This window comes from Camelus ferus, chromosome 5 (assembly GCF_009834535.1).
Source record: "Camelus ferus isolate YT-003-E chromosome 5, BCGSAC_Cfer_1.0, whole genome shotgun sequence".
Lineage (NCBI taxonomy): Eukaryota > Metazoa > Chordata > Mammalia > Artiodactyla > Camelidae > Camelus > Camelus ferus.
In genome coordinates, this window is record NC_045700.1 from 8897292 (window position 1) to 8909508 (window position 12217).

General features: G+C 51.5%; 1 protein-coding gene across 2 annotated transcripts in view; it reads right to left on the reverse strand.

Annotated features, from left to right (window-relative positions):
* The window catches only part of TFCP2L1 (transcription factor CP2 like 1), a 50927-nt gene extending 42623 nt beyond the window's left edge, over positions 1-8304 (reverse strand). For both annotated transcript variants that reach the window (XM_032479285.1, XM_032479284.1), the window contains exons 1-2: positions 8168-8304; positions 4737-4888 (exon numbers count right to left, since the gene is read on the reverse strand). In XM_032479285.1, the coding sequence (XP_032335176.1) occupies positions 4737-4888; positions 8168-8229 (214 nt within the window). In that variant the 5' untranslated portion in view covers positions 8230-8304. The remainder of the gene's footprint in view (positions 1-4736; positions 4889-8167) is intronic.
* Between the last annotated feature and the right edge of the window lie 3913 nt (positions 8305-12217).

Genomic DNA, 12217 nt, shown 5'->3' on the forward strand with positions numbered 1-12217 from the left:
ACCCTAGTCATATGGAACCACTTAGGAGTCTTCGTAAACACTGTGCTTAACTTCACCCCTGTCCCACCCAGTCTGGCTTGTGCACAAGGCTTTTCTCCCTTCTCACTGAACCATCCTCTCCCTCCAATGACAGGGAATTTATTCCATGAATGAATGAACGTAACACTACTATAAAAATCCACCCTGATATTTAAGATTCAAGAGTTGCTCTGATAGGAAATACCAAGGCTTTCTCCATAACAAGCCATTCTTGCAAAGTTGCTCTTATCTCAAAGGCAGAATTCCCTACACAGATTGCCTGGGGTTCTCTTTCTTCTGATCTCCCAGTCTCCACCCCACCACCCTCTTCATCCCTCCCCTCAGGCTCCAGCCTTCAGGAAAGATCTGTCTCCACACTGACCTTTGGCCGCTGACAAAGGGGTTGACCTGGGAGTTTGTAGACCCCTCTTTTCCTAAGGACTCCATTTCTGAGGAAGAGGACAGACTGCTTCTCAAACCATGTTCACTGTGTACAAAAGTAGCCATCGGGCTTGGTGACAGGACCGCCATAAGTAACACACCGTCCCCAAGCCATGCTGTGAGGGCAGTGGTCTGACTGCACGGAGACATGAACATCCAGTGGCTTAAATGGCTTTTTAGTTTACAGACCCAGCATCCCTTCCATGTTTCCAGAGAAGCTTAAACATGTCATTACAAGAAAGAAGTCACGGGACAGCCTCCAAGAAACAGTGCCACAAACGTCACAGCGCCAATGCAGTAAACACTAAACACTTAACAGCAAGCTTCAATTTACCGAAAAGGTTTTGATTGCTGGCTGATATGCCAAAAAACTTTTTTTTTAAACTGATGCCTATTTGTCTTATGACACAGACGTATAAGCTACTTCAAGGCACACTGGAAAAGATGTCCAGTACAGCATTACTGATAATAGCAACAAAAACAAAAACAAAAAAAATGAAAGTAGGAGAGAGAGAAAAACAAAACAAAAATAAAATAAATCCTGCCTACTTTTAAATTTTCTGAATACTCACAGAGCACCTGCTATCACGCCACCAAGCTTAATGCTGGTGTTACAATGTTAAAACCACAGCTCTGCCCTGCACAACTGCCATTTTATTATGGGAGATGGGACACTAAAATAATTACACTGTGTATTTTCCTCCAGCAGTTATGACAATAATCTGTCCTAATAAGAGAAAATAGTGAAATAACATGCAGACATTTCAAATGTCTAAGAGGCTTTAATTATAATAGAAAATATTGAAAGACTAGTATTTAATAAAAGCGAGAAACAATTTTATAAAGTGTATGATCTCATCAATTTTTTTAGAAAAAGTACAGAAGGAAAATTCAATGGTTGTAAAATTCATCTGTAAGAATTAGTGATTGAGATTGCCTATGACGGATGATAAAAGGAACTTCTACTCCTCAAAGGGGGAAACCTAGTTCCGAGCTACAATTAGTTCAATTAGAAATAGCGCAAGAATCAGGGGGTGGGGGGTATAGCTCAGTGGCAGGGTGCGTGCTTAGCATGCATGAGGCCCTGGGTTCAATCCCCAGGACCGCCATTAAGAAATAAATAAATAAATCTAATTACCCTCCCCCAACAACAATAAATAAATAAATAAAAAGACAAAATTTTAAAAAAAGAAATAGGGCATGAATCAATGAATATCAGGTGTACAGGACAAATACCTATACAAAGGTCTGTTTCTAAACTAATACCTTAGAAGATGGTTTTTCAAATATTTCAAAAGAGGAATTTAAACCAGTGAGAGTAAGCAATAAACTAGGCATTGACTACAATAAACTAGGTCAATTATTTAGAAAAATAAGTAAGCCTAGACTTTCCGTCACAAACTCCAAATGCAACGTATGAAAGTATAAATCTCACTGGTAAAGCTGGGGGGAAAAGAAATACATATTTTAGTAACACTGAAAAATATCATTAAATACCTAATATCTACCTTTCAAAAAAATTCCAAATGCACTGCAATGTTAAAATTTAGAAACTTACATGAAATTTAGGAAACTACTAAACTGATTTGGGGGTATGCAAGTATTCTAAACATAAAAGAAAAACCATTTCAGAAGCCTGAAAGATTTGACAATAGACATTTAAACTAAATAACTACACTGAAAAAAAGTTGTGACATTTATCTCACACCGTAAATATAGTTACCACACAATAAATATGGTTAAATGACCAGGGGAAAATGTTCGCCACGAGAGGCAGCAAAAAGGTTGATTTTCTTCCTCTGGTATCTGTTCTTAAAATCAGTAAGATAGAACCATCCCAATAAAAAATGTGCAAACACTTTCATGAAAAAGAAAATGAAAACAAATATATGTACGTATATGTATGACTGAAACATTACGCTGTACACCAGAAATTGACCCATTGTAACTGACTATACTTCAATTTAAAAAAAAATGTTCAAAGAACATGACCATATCTGGCGGAAAAATTAAAAAGATCAATCAATAAATTTTTAAATATTCAACTGCATTAGCAATGATAGAAATGCTAGTTTAAGACTAAATCCTATGTTGCGCTAATCAGATAAAAACATGACAACGTCCAATATTGAGAAAGAAATATAATGCACGCTGCTGGCTACCAGGTGAACTGGTACATTCTGAGGAGCCAGCAGTTTGGTCAGATCTATTGAAAGCTTTATTCAAACCCTTTAATCCAGTAATTCTACTTCTAATTTATTTATCTAAAGAAGTTACCAACATTTCACACAAAGACAACAGCTGAATACTAAGTGTCCATATTATGAGATGACTGGTCAGAGTGAAGAGAACTACGCAGCCATTAGGAAATGTGAATTTTCAGAGCACTTTCAATGACATGAGAAAAGTTCACAAATGTAGTAAATGCAGAAAACTGAGTATTTATCTGCAGCATGATCATAATTTTAAAAGGTAAATATACAAACGTGTAGAAATAAGATTAGCTATGGTTCTCAGATGAAATTAGAGATTTTAATTTTATTTTTAATTTTCTTTCTTCTAACTTTTCTAAATCACCCAAGTTTTCTCTAATGAACAGGTATGATAGCCATCAGGCAACAATCAGGTAAATGTAACTTTAAAGATATCTAAAGTAAACAAACCGAATTAAGTCCAGGATGCTAAGACCCTGGGGCACCCCTTTTCCGTCTTTTAACATACAGACACAGAGCAAAGGAAAACTCTTAAAAAGACCTAGTCTGTGAACTGCGAAAACACTGTGCAAAGTTGACTGATTAAGGGCAGGGGGAGGGAAGCTGGGGCGGGCAGAGGCCTCACAGAAGAGGCGGGGAGCGGGCAGTGTCCTGGTCCAGCAACAAGAACCAGCCCAAACTCAGTGCTCTGTGAACATCACCCGTTCCCTCGTGCTGCACTCAGGAAGGCAGAGGCCCAGGGGGACAGCCACTGCTGGAAGGTACACAGGTTGGTAGCTTCTGACCTTCCGTGACAAAGCCGCCCAGGAAAAAGCGCAGACACAGAGACATTCTCGCACACGGCAGGTGTCAGCCATCAGCGGCACCAGCTCAACAGACGGAGCACAGACCTCAAGGCCTGGGCCAGGAGCTGGCTGAGGTTGGCCCGGGGACCCACTGAGGCCCAGAGTCACCCGCGGGGACAAGCCTGCCCTTGCCCTGGGCCATGTCAGCCACGGGAGGGGGATTTCCATCCACAGGCGACACAGAGCCACCTGCTAATTCTGATCAGTCCTGGCCCAGAGCTGGAAGGCCTGCCAATTAGGTCGAGGACCCCCGTCGGGTCCCCAAATCTCGGAGTCGAGGTTCTCCATGAGGAGGCCACCCCCCCCCCAGCCCCATGCAGGACATACTGACCACACTGCTGCTCCCCCAACCCCCAGCATTCGGTGCAACCCTCCAGAACCCCATGTCCCTGCCCTCCATTCCTCCAGTATGATGTGCACCAGAAACTGACGTAACACTGTAAACTGACTATACTCCAATTTAAAAAAAAAAAGAACAATTAAAAAAATGGCGGAAGGGGGACCAATGCACTGGATGTCGGGATGTCCGAAGTTACCCAGGGAGGACATGAGACACAGACACATAATGTTACAGAAACCACAAAAGTGCCGTCGGGTAGGACACTGATCCACGTTCTGATAGAGGAAAGCGGAAACCAATCAGGCCCTTCACACACCTTCATTCCTTTAAACGTCACACAACTATACTCTTCATTTCACACGTGAGAACACTGAGGCTCAGAGAAACAGAAAAAGCAGCTCCAAGTCCCAGAGCTAGAGGAGGGGTCCAAAGTCCAAAGCCCACGCCGGTCTCCTAGGACACGGAGTGCAAGTGTGTCCCCATCGCCACCGAGGGCTCCCGCCGCATGCGTGTGGACCCAGCCCTCAGGCTGCGACAGGACTGGCCTACCATCACCGCCAGGTGCAGCTCCACAGAGGGCAGCTGACCTCGCATCCCCCAGGTGCTCAACCTGCATCCAGGAAAGGACATCAGCCGTGGCACAGGATGCAGTAACTGCTCCCTGGACGGCCCACACAAGGAACGTGGCACACGTCACCCACCCGTGGCCTGAGTGAAACAGCTGATGTGCCCACTTTTCAGATGAAGATACCAAGGCCCAGGAAGTCTCTCACAGCTAGTAAGAGAATCTATCTGACACCAGAGCCCACCCCACCTCTCGCACTCACTCCTCCTGGTGGCCACCCAACCCCCGCCCCGGCCCAGAGCTGCGGCCACTACCTTGGTTGAGGTAGGTCAGGGTCTCCTCGTGCAGCTTCACGGCAGGGGACGTGGCGGCACACAGCACGTACTGCAGGGGCGGCAGGCGGGCCTCATTCTCAGGGGACAGCTGGGGCTCCTCCTGCTTGAAGATGGGCAGAGCGAGCACATCACTGCAACACACAGGGAGGGGCGAAGATCAGGAGCACAGCCCCGGAGCCCGCGGCCGGCCTTGGGGTCATGGCGAAGGTCAGCCTCCCACGCCTCCTCAGAGACTCTGCAACGCTCTCAAACAGAGTGAACCAGTCCCAGATGAGTCTGCTTTCATCCATGACCTTCGAGAGATTTCAATCAGTCCAATAATCAGGGAGGTAAAAATGCATTAAGGTGAGAAAAAAATATCTCCAGATTACAGAAATCTTCTCTGGGACAAAGGGACAAGCCGTAATACCATGAACTTTAGATGCCACCTGGTTTCCATCCACAAGAAACTGCTCAGTATAAAAATCTTGCTTTTAGAATAAGAACCTGAACACAGTTTTTAATTTTCTAAATAGACTGTTCTGGTTAGTTATTGGTCACTGCTTAGACCAATACGACTCTGTCCTCTGGGCTCTGTAAACTCTGCAAAGGCAGATACTGCTTTACACATCCCTCCAATCTTCTAAAAACAGGACAAAAAAAAAACAAAAAACAAAAAACAGGACAGTTGGCCCATGACCTCTATTTTAAAGGTCATACTAATGTCTCCTAAATGCAAAACTAGAACGAAGGACCCTGGTTTCGGTTCAGTTTTCTTTTCCAAACGGAAAATCCTGAGATGCTCAAAGATTCTTTTCCTCCACCTCTAGACAAAAGTCCCATCACATCTCAAGAATGAGCCTCACATCATCTTATGACTGGAGACCTTGTTTCCAGATGACGTGTTGGATGCCCTCACAAGGGAAGCCCTTGAGAACATGAATGACCGGCGAGCAGGAGACACTCGGTCAAGCTCAGGATCAGAAACAGCACGGAAGCTGGCGCCCTCTCCAATAACCTGCCTCCCTCTGTGCGTCCCGGGTGGAGGATCAAATCAAACCGCTGACCCTATTCACTCCTCCAACAGCAGAGTCACTGGTACAACCCATTCCTCAGACAACACAATAACCAAGCATCTCTAAAACACACACCAGGCACAAGCCCACGCAGGAGTGGTCAGTTCTCAGAAGGACTAGGCTGGCTTGGGGCACTCCTGGAAAACGTCCCGTGTGGGGGCCACCACCTGCTGCCCAACAATGAGAGGACAGTGCTGCCTTGGCCACCCCCCTGCACCACGCCTTCCTTTTACCTGGCTGGGGCACACTCCAAAGGGTCATCGAGGACCGACAGAGAAGCAGGCAGGTCTGCGCCGCACCTGGGGACTGCACAACTTCGTGTTTACCCAGACCATGCTAAGTTAATAACCGGCAGGCTGCCGCCTTTACATAAAAAAGGAGGGGGGATGGGAGGGGGTGGTAAGAACCATCACTCAACAGTAACTTGTTTTAGCCTTGGCATCCTTATTTACTGAGGAATAAAAGTCACGAGAACATCAAACAGAAGGAGAGAAGCAGGAAGTAAAGGCTACTACCCCGTGAGGTCAGCCAGCTTCAGGGCTCTTCACTTGAGAAGAGGACGGAAAATAAAACGCAAAACCAAAGAAAACGACAAGACCTTCACCCAAGAGCCGGGGGGACAAGGGCCATGTTCACTGACCTCCCACCTTGGCCTTCACCGAGGTCAACCTCTACAAGGGTGAAAACCCCAGCTTTCAAGAAGTGAAATTAAAGAAAAAAAAAGTGTGGACCAAAGGCTTCTTTATCCCACGGTCCCAAAATGACCCCAGAAACCAGCAGGGCTTTATAGCACCTTGCACCCCAACTCCCACCCCACCTCACCCCACTTAATGCAATACTAAAATCCTAAAAGGGATCTGAGGTACTCCACAGACAAGTTCTCATCTCAGCAGCAGGGCCACCTCCATGCAAAAGGAGAATTATTCCCTAAAGGGATGACATTTTCTGTATCCAGGAAGTTTTAAATACACACACCCTCCACTCAGGGTCACCTTCAAACTCATTTTTAAGGTATGTCAACAGACTTAAGGGCCAGGAACTAAAATTGAGGCAAAATTACAACTAAAACCACATCATATAGTACAATAAAAATGTATTTCACTGTAGCACTTCAGCTAAGTGAATGGACACACTTTTCTGCCCAGGATTAACATCTGCCCAGGGGGCTTCTGATACCCCCCAAGGCAGCTTCCCTCTGGTGACTTCACCTTGGTCTGCAGGGAGCCCATCAGTCCTTAATTAAGACCCTGGACTTAAGCCATCTGCTACTACTCTGGCCCATGAATAAAAAACAGCAGACACATCAGTTAAACTCGGTCACTCCTTTGCCTTCTGGAACAGGGATGTCTTCAGGGAGGACTATTGGACAAATACCTATCAAAAGCCAGGATTTTCAAATAGCCGGTACCGCTAAATCTGAGCCGGGAACTTCTTGGGGCCAAAAGGTGGGGGCGGAGTGCCAGCGACCCCCTCGGACCCACAGTTCACTTCCTCTGAGCTCATACCAAATGCCCTTTGGGTTAAATTGGGCACATTTCATAAACTGCGACTAGGATGGAAATAAAGACAGGTTAAAGCTGGTTCAGGCGAGTTCGTAAAGTGAACTGACTGCCCATTAGAAACCGGCCGGCTGCAGCCCGGAGAAAACAACCCTCCGGGAGCTGAAGCCAACGGGGTGCCGCCCCCTCCGAGGGGACAGCAGAGAGAACTTCGAAAACAGGCAGGACTTACTTTTGCCTTGGAAGGGCACTAGCCAAATCCCTGCAGAAGAAGAAAGATTTCCATCAAGGGCCATAAAAGCGCGGGCCTCGGCCAATATACGCAAGACCACCCGCGGGGAGGGGGCGACCGGTCCCTCCCGAGCCCCTGCCCGCCGCCGCCGGCCCGCGCGGCTGAGCTCAGGTCCGCGCGCGCCACTCACTCGGCCGCGGCCGAACCAAGGACACCGGAGAGGGCGCGAGGCTCGGCCGGGACCCGGGCGGAGAGGGGCAAAGAGCAGGGGACCAGACTTCCCCGGGACGCGCTCCAGACCGACGGCAGGAAGCTTCCTCCTCTCCGACGCGATCGCGGAGAGACCGGGAGGGGACGGACATGGGGGGGCTGCGGCCGGCAGATGAGCGCGCGGCGCCCGCCGGGGGTCCCCAGCGGCGTGGCCCTCATGGGCACCGGGCTCCACAACCTGCCTCCTGGGCGGGCCCTCAACTCCGCGCCAGGTCCCCCGGGGGGACTCTGGACGGATCTCCCCTCGGTCCCCAAGCGCAGACCGCGGCCGGCGGCGGCCTCCCGGCCCCGGACGTCCGACGACCCCGGCCTGAGCCCCGGGGCTGCCCGTCGAGCCGGGCGGCGCGCCCTTACCGCAGGTAGCTGCCGGAGCTGTGCTGGTTGTAGTGCTCGGGCTGCGTGTGCCAGAACAGCATGGCTGGCTCCGAGCCCGGCCGACCCAGGCGCGAAGGCCTCGCACGGTCACCTGTAGGCAGCGCTCGCGACCGCGATGCCCGCCCGCCCGGCGCATTTATGGGCCCCAGGGGCGGGGCCTCGGCCGGACCCGCCCCCAGGCCGCGGGGGGAGGTGCCTCACCTGGCTGACCCGCAGGGGCGCGCCCTTCCCGGGAGCGAGCCGCGCGGCCGCGGGCTGGGGCAGGGGGCCGTCCTCTTCCCCGGCCCCGAGGGTGGAGCTCTGGTCTCCGTCCCCGCAGCCCCACTGCCTCCGCGCCTCCCTTCGCGGGGCTCTCGGTTCTGTGCCCGGGCGAGATCCCCAGAGCGGCACAGTGGTTGGGGAGACGCCGCTGTGAGCGTGGATGTCTAGGAGCCCAGCCCAGGCACGCTCTGCCCCCTTGCCTTACTCTTGCTTTTTCACAGTACTTTACACTCTGAGAAATCTTGTTCTGTTTTCTCCTGAATTTATACTTGTGTGTATTGCTTGTCTTTCCCAATAGAATATAAACTCACCGTGCTGTCCCGACTGCCTAGAAAAGTGCTTGGGACAGAGTGAATGCTCGGTAAGTATTTGCTGAGCAAATATGGAAAAAGGAATGCATCAAATGAGTAATCAGAGAAGGCTTCCTGGAGGAGTGACATTGAACTGAGGCTCAATGTTATAGGTTCAGAAGAAGCAGCTCTGTGAACACTGGAAGGAAAGTGGTGCCAGGAAAGGGCAACAGTTATTGCCAAGGCCCTGAGGCTGACCTGCTTTGGCACGGCCAGGAGGTGAGGTGGGAGAGGTAGGTGGGGCAGATCAAAGAGGGCGTGGCAGGCCCTGGTAAAGGAGCTAGGGTTTTATTCTAAGTGTGTTTTAAGCAGAGGAGTTGCCTATCTGATTTGCCTTTTGAAAAGATCAGTCTGGAAGGGGTGTGGACTGTGCGTCGTGGGGGTGGGGCAGTTAGGAGGGAACGGAGGTCCAAGAGCAAGGACCCCCGCCCAGGTGATACCCGCACCCCCTGCCTGGCACAGCGCCGGGCCAAAAGAGCTACACCCCTCATCCCTGAGTGTTAATCCAGTCAAATGAAGTCCCACGGAGACCAGGGCCCAGAACTCCCTGCTTCCCCCAGCATGGGGGTCGGTAAATCCCTGTCACTGTTCTCTCAGCCCCCTCCCTCCAGCCACAGGCCACAGCTGGCCAGCCACTTCCTCCCAGCAGCTGTCAGGCACAACCACCTCCCGCTGCTCTTCTGCCACTTGGATCTCCCTTCAAGGAAGGATTTGTGGCACCCACTACAAGCAGGCAGCCCTCGGCTGAGAGCAGCCTTGCTCAAGGTCACACCCCTGAGGGGGTGGCCCCAACGACTACCCACACACAAGTGTCAAAGTCTGGCCATCGATGCTGATGGGATATTCTAGCCTCAGGATTCTCCGTGGGGCCAGTCAGAGCTTACCCAGGCCTCCTCAGTCCACTCCTGCCTCGTCCCATCCCTCACACAGGTGTTAATCTCAAGGGAACTTCCAAATAAGCATCCTGAACACTAAGCTCTGTCTGAGGGCCCACAACAAGCCCAGCATTTAAATGGGAGGTGCTCTGGGGGTGTGGAAAGAGCTTGCCCATTTCTCTGCTGAACGAATACTCCGAGGGCACCTGACACGTGGTGGCCCTGGGGGCTGGGTGCAAGCTTGCTTTCTGACGGGAGAGGATTACAGAGCAGTGTGGTCAAGGAAGTAGCTGCTGCCCTGTGAATATCGGGGAGGACTTTGGAGCTCTGGAAGGTCTCCCAGGTAACGTGGTATCTCCTGGTGGATGGGTGCGCGGACGTAGGGCCAGGCTGCGAAGTGGGGGCTGGAGGAGGGTCTCTGGCTGAGCACAAGGCTTGTGCAGACACCTGGAGGAGGGGCAGCTCATGTGGGAAAGAGCGCACCATGGCTCAGAGCTGAGTTTCCCACCCGGCTGTCAGGATGTGTGACCCTGGGTGGGGTAAGTTGACCACCGCATGTTGCTTCTCATATCAAACAGTCCCGTGACTCTCTTTGACCGTAAACAGTGGAAATGATGGTGTCCCAGGTCCAGCCAGCCCTACGAGGCCAAGCAGCTCCTGGAGCTCTGAACACCGAGTGGAGAATCTAATTGCCCATCGGAGAGCGGGGCCCGCCTAGGCGCCGGCCACTCTGGCCATCAGCAAAGGATATTTTGGATGGGCCTGTGAACCTGCTCCAGCAGGCACCACATGGACCAGAACTGAACTGCCCCCGAGCCCTGTCCAAAACGTAGCCCTGGGAGCAAATACAAGGATGCAGCTTTAAGCCAGGAAGAGGTGGCGTGATCTGTCTCATAGCAACGGAGAAATGAGGCACCAGGCCCTCTGAGCCTCAGTCTTGCCACTGATGAGCAGGAGCAATAAGGCCCCATTTCAAGACTGTGATACAACTTAGGGTCAGTGAGTGTCACCTCTCGGGAATAACCAGCTCTCTCTGTACCTTTTGGACAGCTGCGTACTTCACTCCTTTCCTAGATGTGGCTCTCTTGAGGGGAGGACTGGCCGTGCCCACGGAGACTGCATCTGAGTCACTCCGTGCACTCTGCCTGTGATGCCTCCGTGTCGCAGGGCACAGTCAGGCGCCGCCTGGACCCCAGGGCTTCCAGTCCAGTGAGGGGAAGACGCACCTTCAGCTGACGGCCTCCCAGTCCCTCCTCTTGTTTTCTAAATGACCACAACTCTTTTGCGGTGGAATATTGACATTTACTCTGTGCCAGGCCTAGTGTCATAACCCTGGAATTGGCCAATGCTGAGAAGTAGGTGTCGCCCCATTTAACAGATGAGGAAACTGAGGCTCAGGAAGCTGGATGCTGCAGCTGGGTTTTGATGCCAGATCCAAGCCTTAGGGGCCCGTGTGCTTTGGCTACAGTCAACTCCTGTCCTGTTCCTTCACAGGAGGCTGGGCAAATGTGTTGTGATTAGATGTGTGTCGGCTCCCAAGGAGCAGCCCAGGGCCCCACCAAGCTCATGGGCAGGGATGTTCTCCTGGGGCAAGCCTCTCCCATGGCCCTGTTACAGCCACCGGCTGGGGAGACGGCGGGTGCAGCGTTCTCAAGCTGGAGGCCAGGCTGGCGCTCGCAGCTGTGCACCTGCCCAGGCAGGAAAACAGGGTGGGACCCTGTGGCAGGAGGGAGCCCTGCTAGGTCTGGTCTCCGGCCTGTGGGGCCTCTTTGCAGCACCCTGGACCCTGAGTCCCTCTGGGGACAGGCGCCCAGGCAGGGGATGGGGAGGAAGCCCCCACCTGCTGAACACTGGCTCTACCCTTGAAAGAATGCATACAGTCACCCCAGTCCTGCAAGGTTTAGTGCGATGACCCTGGGGGGAAACCAAAGCTCCAAACGCCAAGTGACCTGCCCCAGGTGAGGCACCTGGGAGTCGAGATTTGAACCCAGGCCCCCTGACCCTGGGCCCTATACTCAGTTCCCTGTTCTGTTCAGCCCCTTGACCCCCAGCCTTAGCCAGGGCATGGGAGGGGCTGCTGTGTTCTGCCCCCATCCTGGTCCTACCTGCAATCTGCACCAGACGGCTGGGGTAAGGAGGGGTCTCCGAGGCCCTTGGGAGCTGACAGCCCTATGGGAAGGCAGTGTCTTCAGTGAGTCTGTGCCCCCACCAGGCCCTGCAATCTCCAAGGCAAGGGCTACATCCTGCTCTGAAATGCGTCCCCGCACCCGGGGTCGTCACCAAGAAGCTACCTATGAGCTGCTCGTGTAATCTGACTGACATGAACGAACATGACATACTGTGGGGGACCCTTCAAATATGAAAATCACTAGAAAAGTCGATCACTCGATTTAAACTAGTCTTCTCAGAGAACCAGAATTACACACAAAACTCAAAAGGGCCACTTCCCCCCATCCAACTCCCAGGGGCTCTTCCCAAGTTGTGTGGTACCCACAAGCACAAGGGTGACAGTAAAGATGGGCCACAGGGCACCCCTGGAGTGA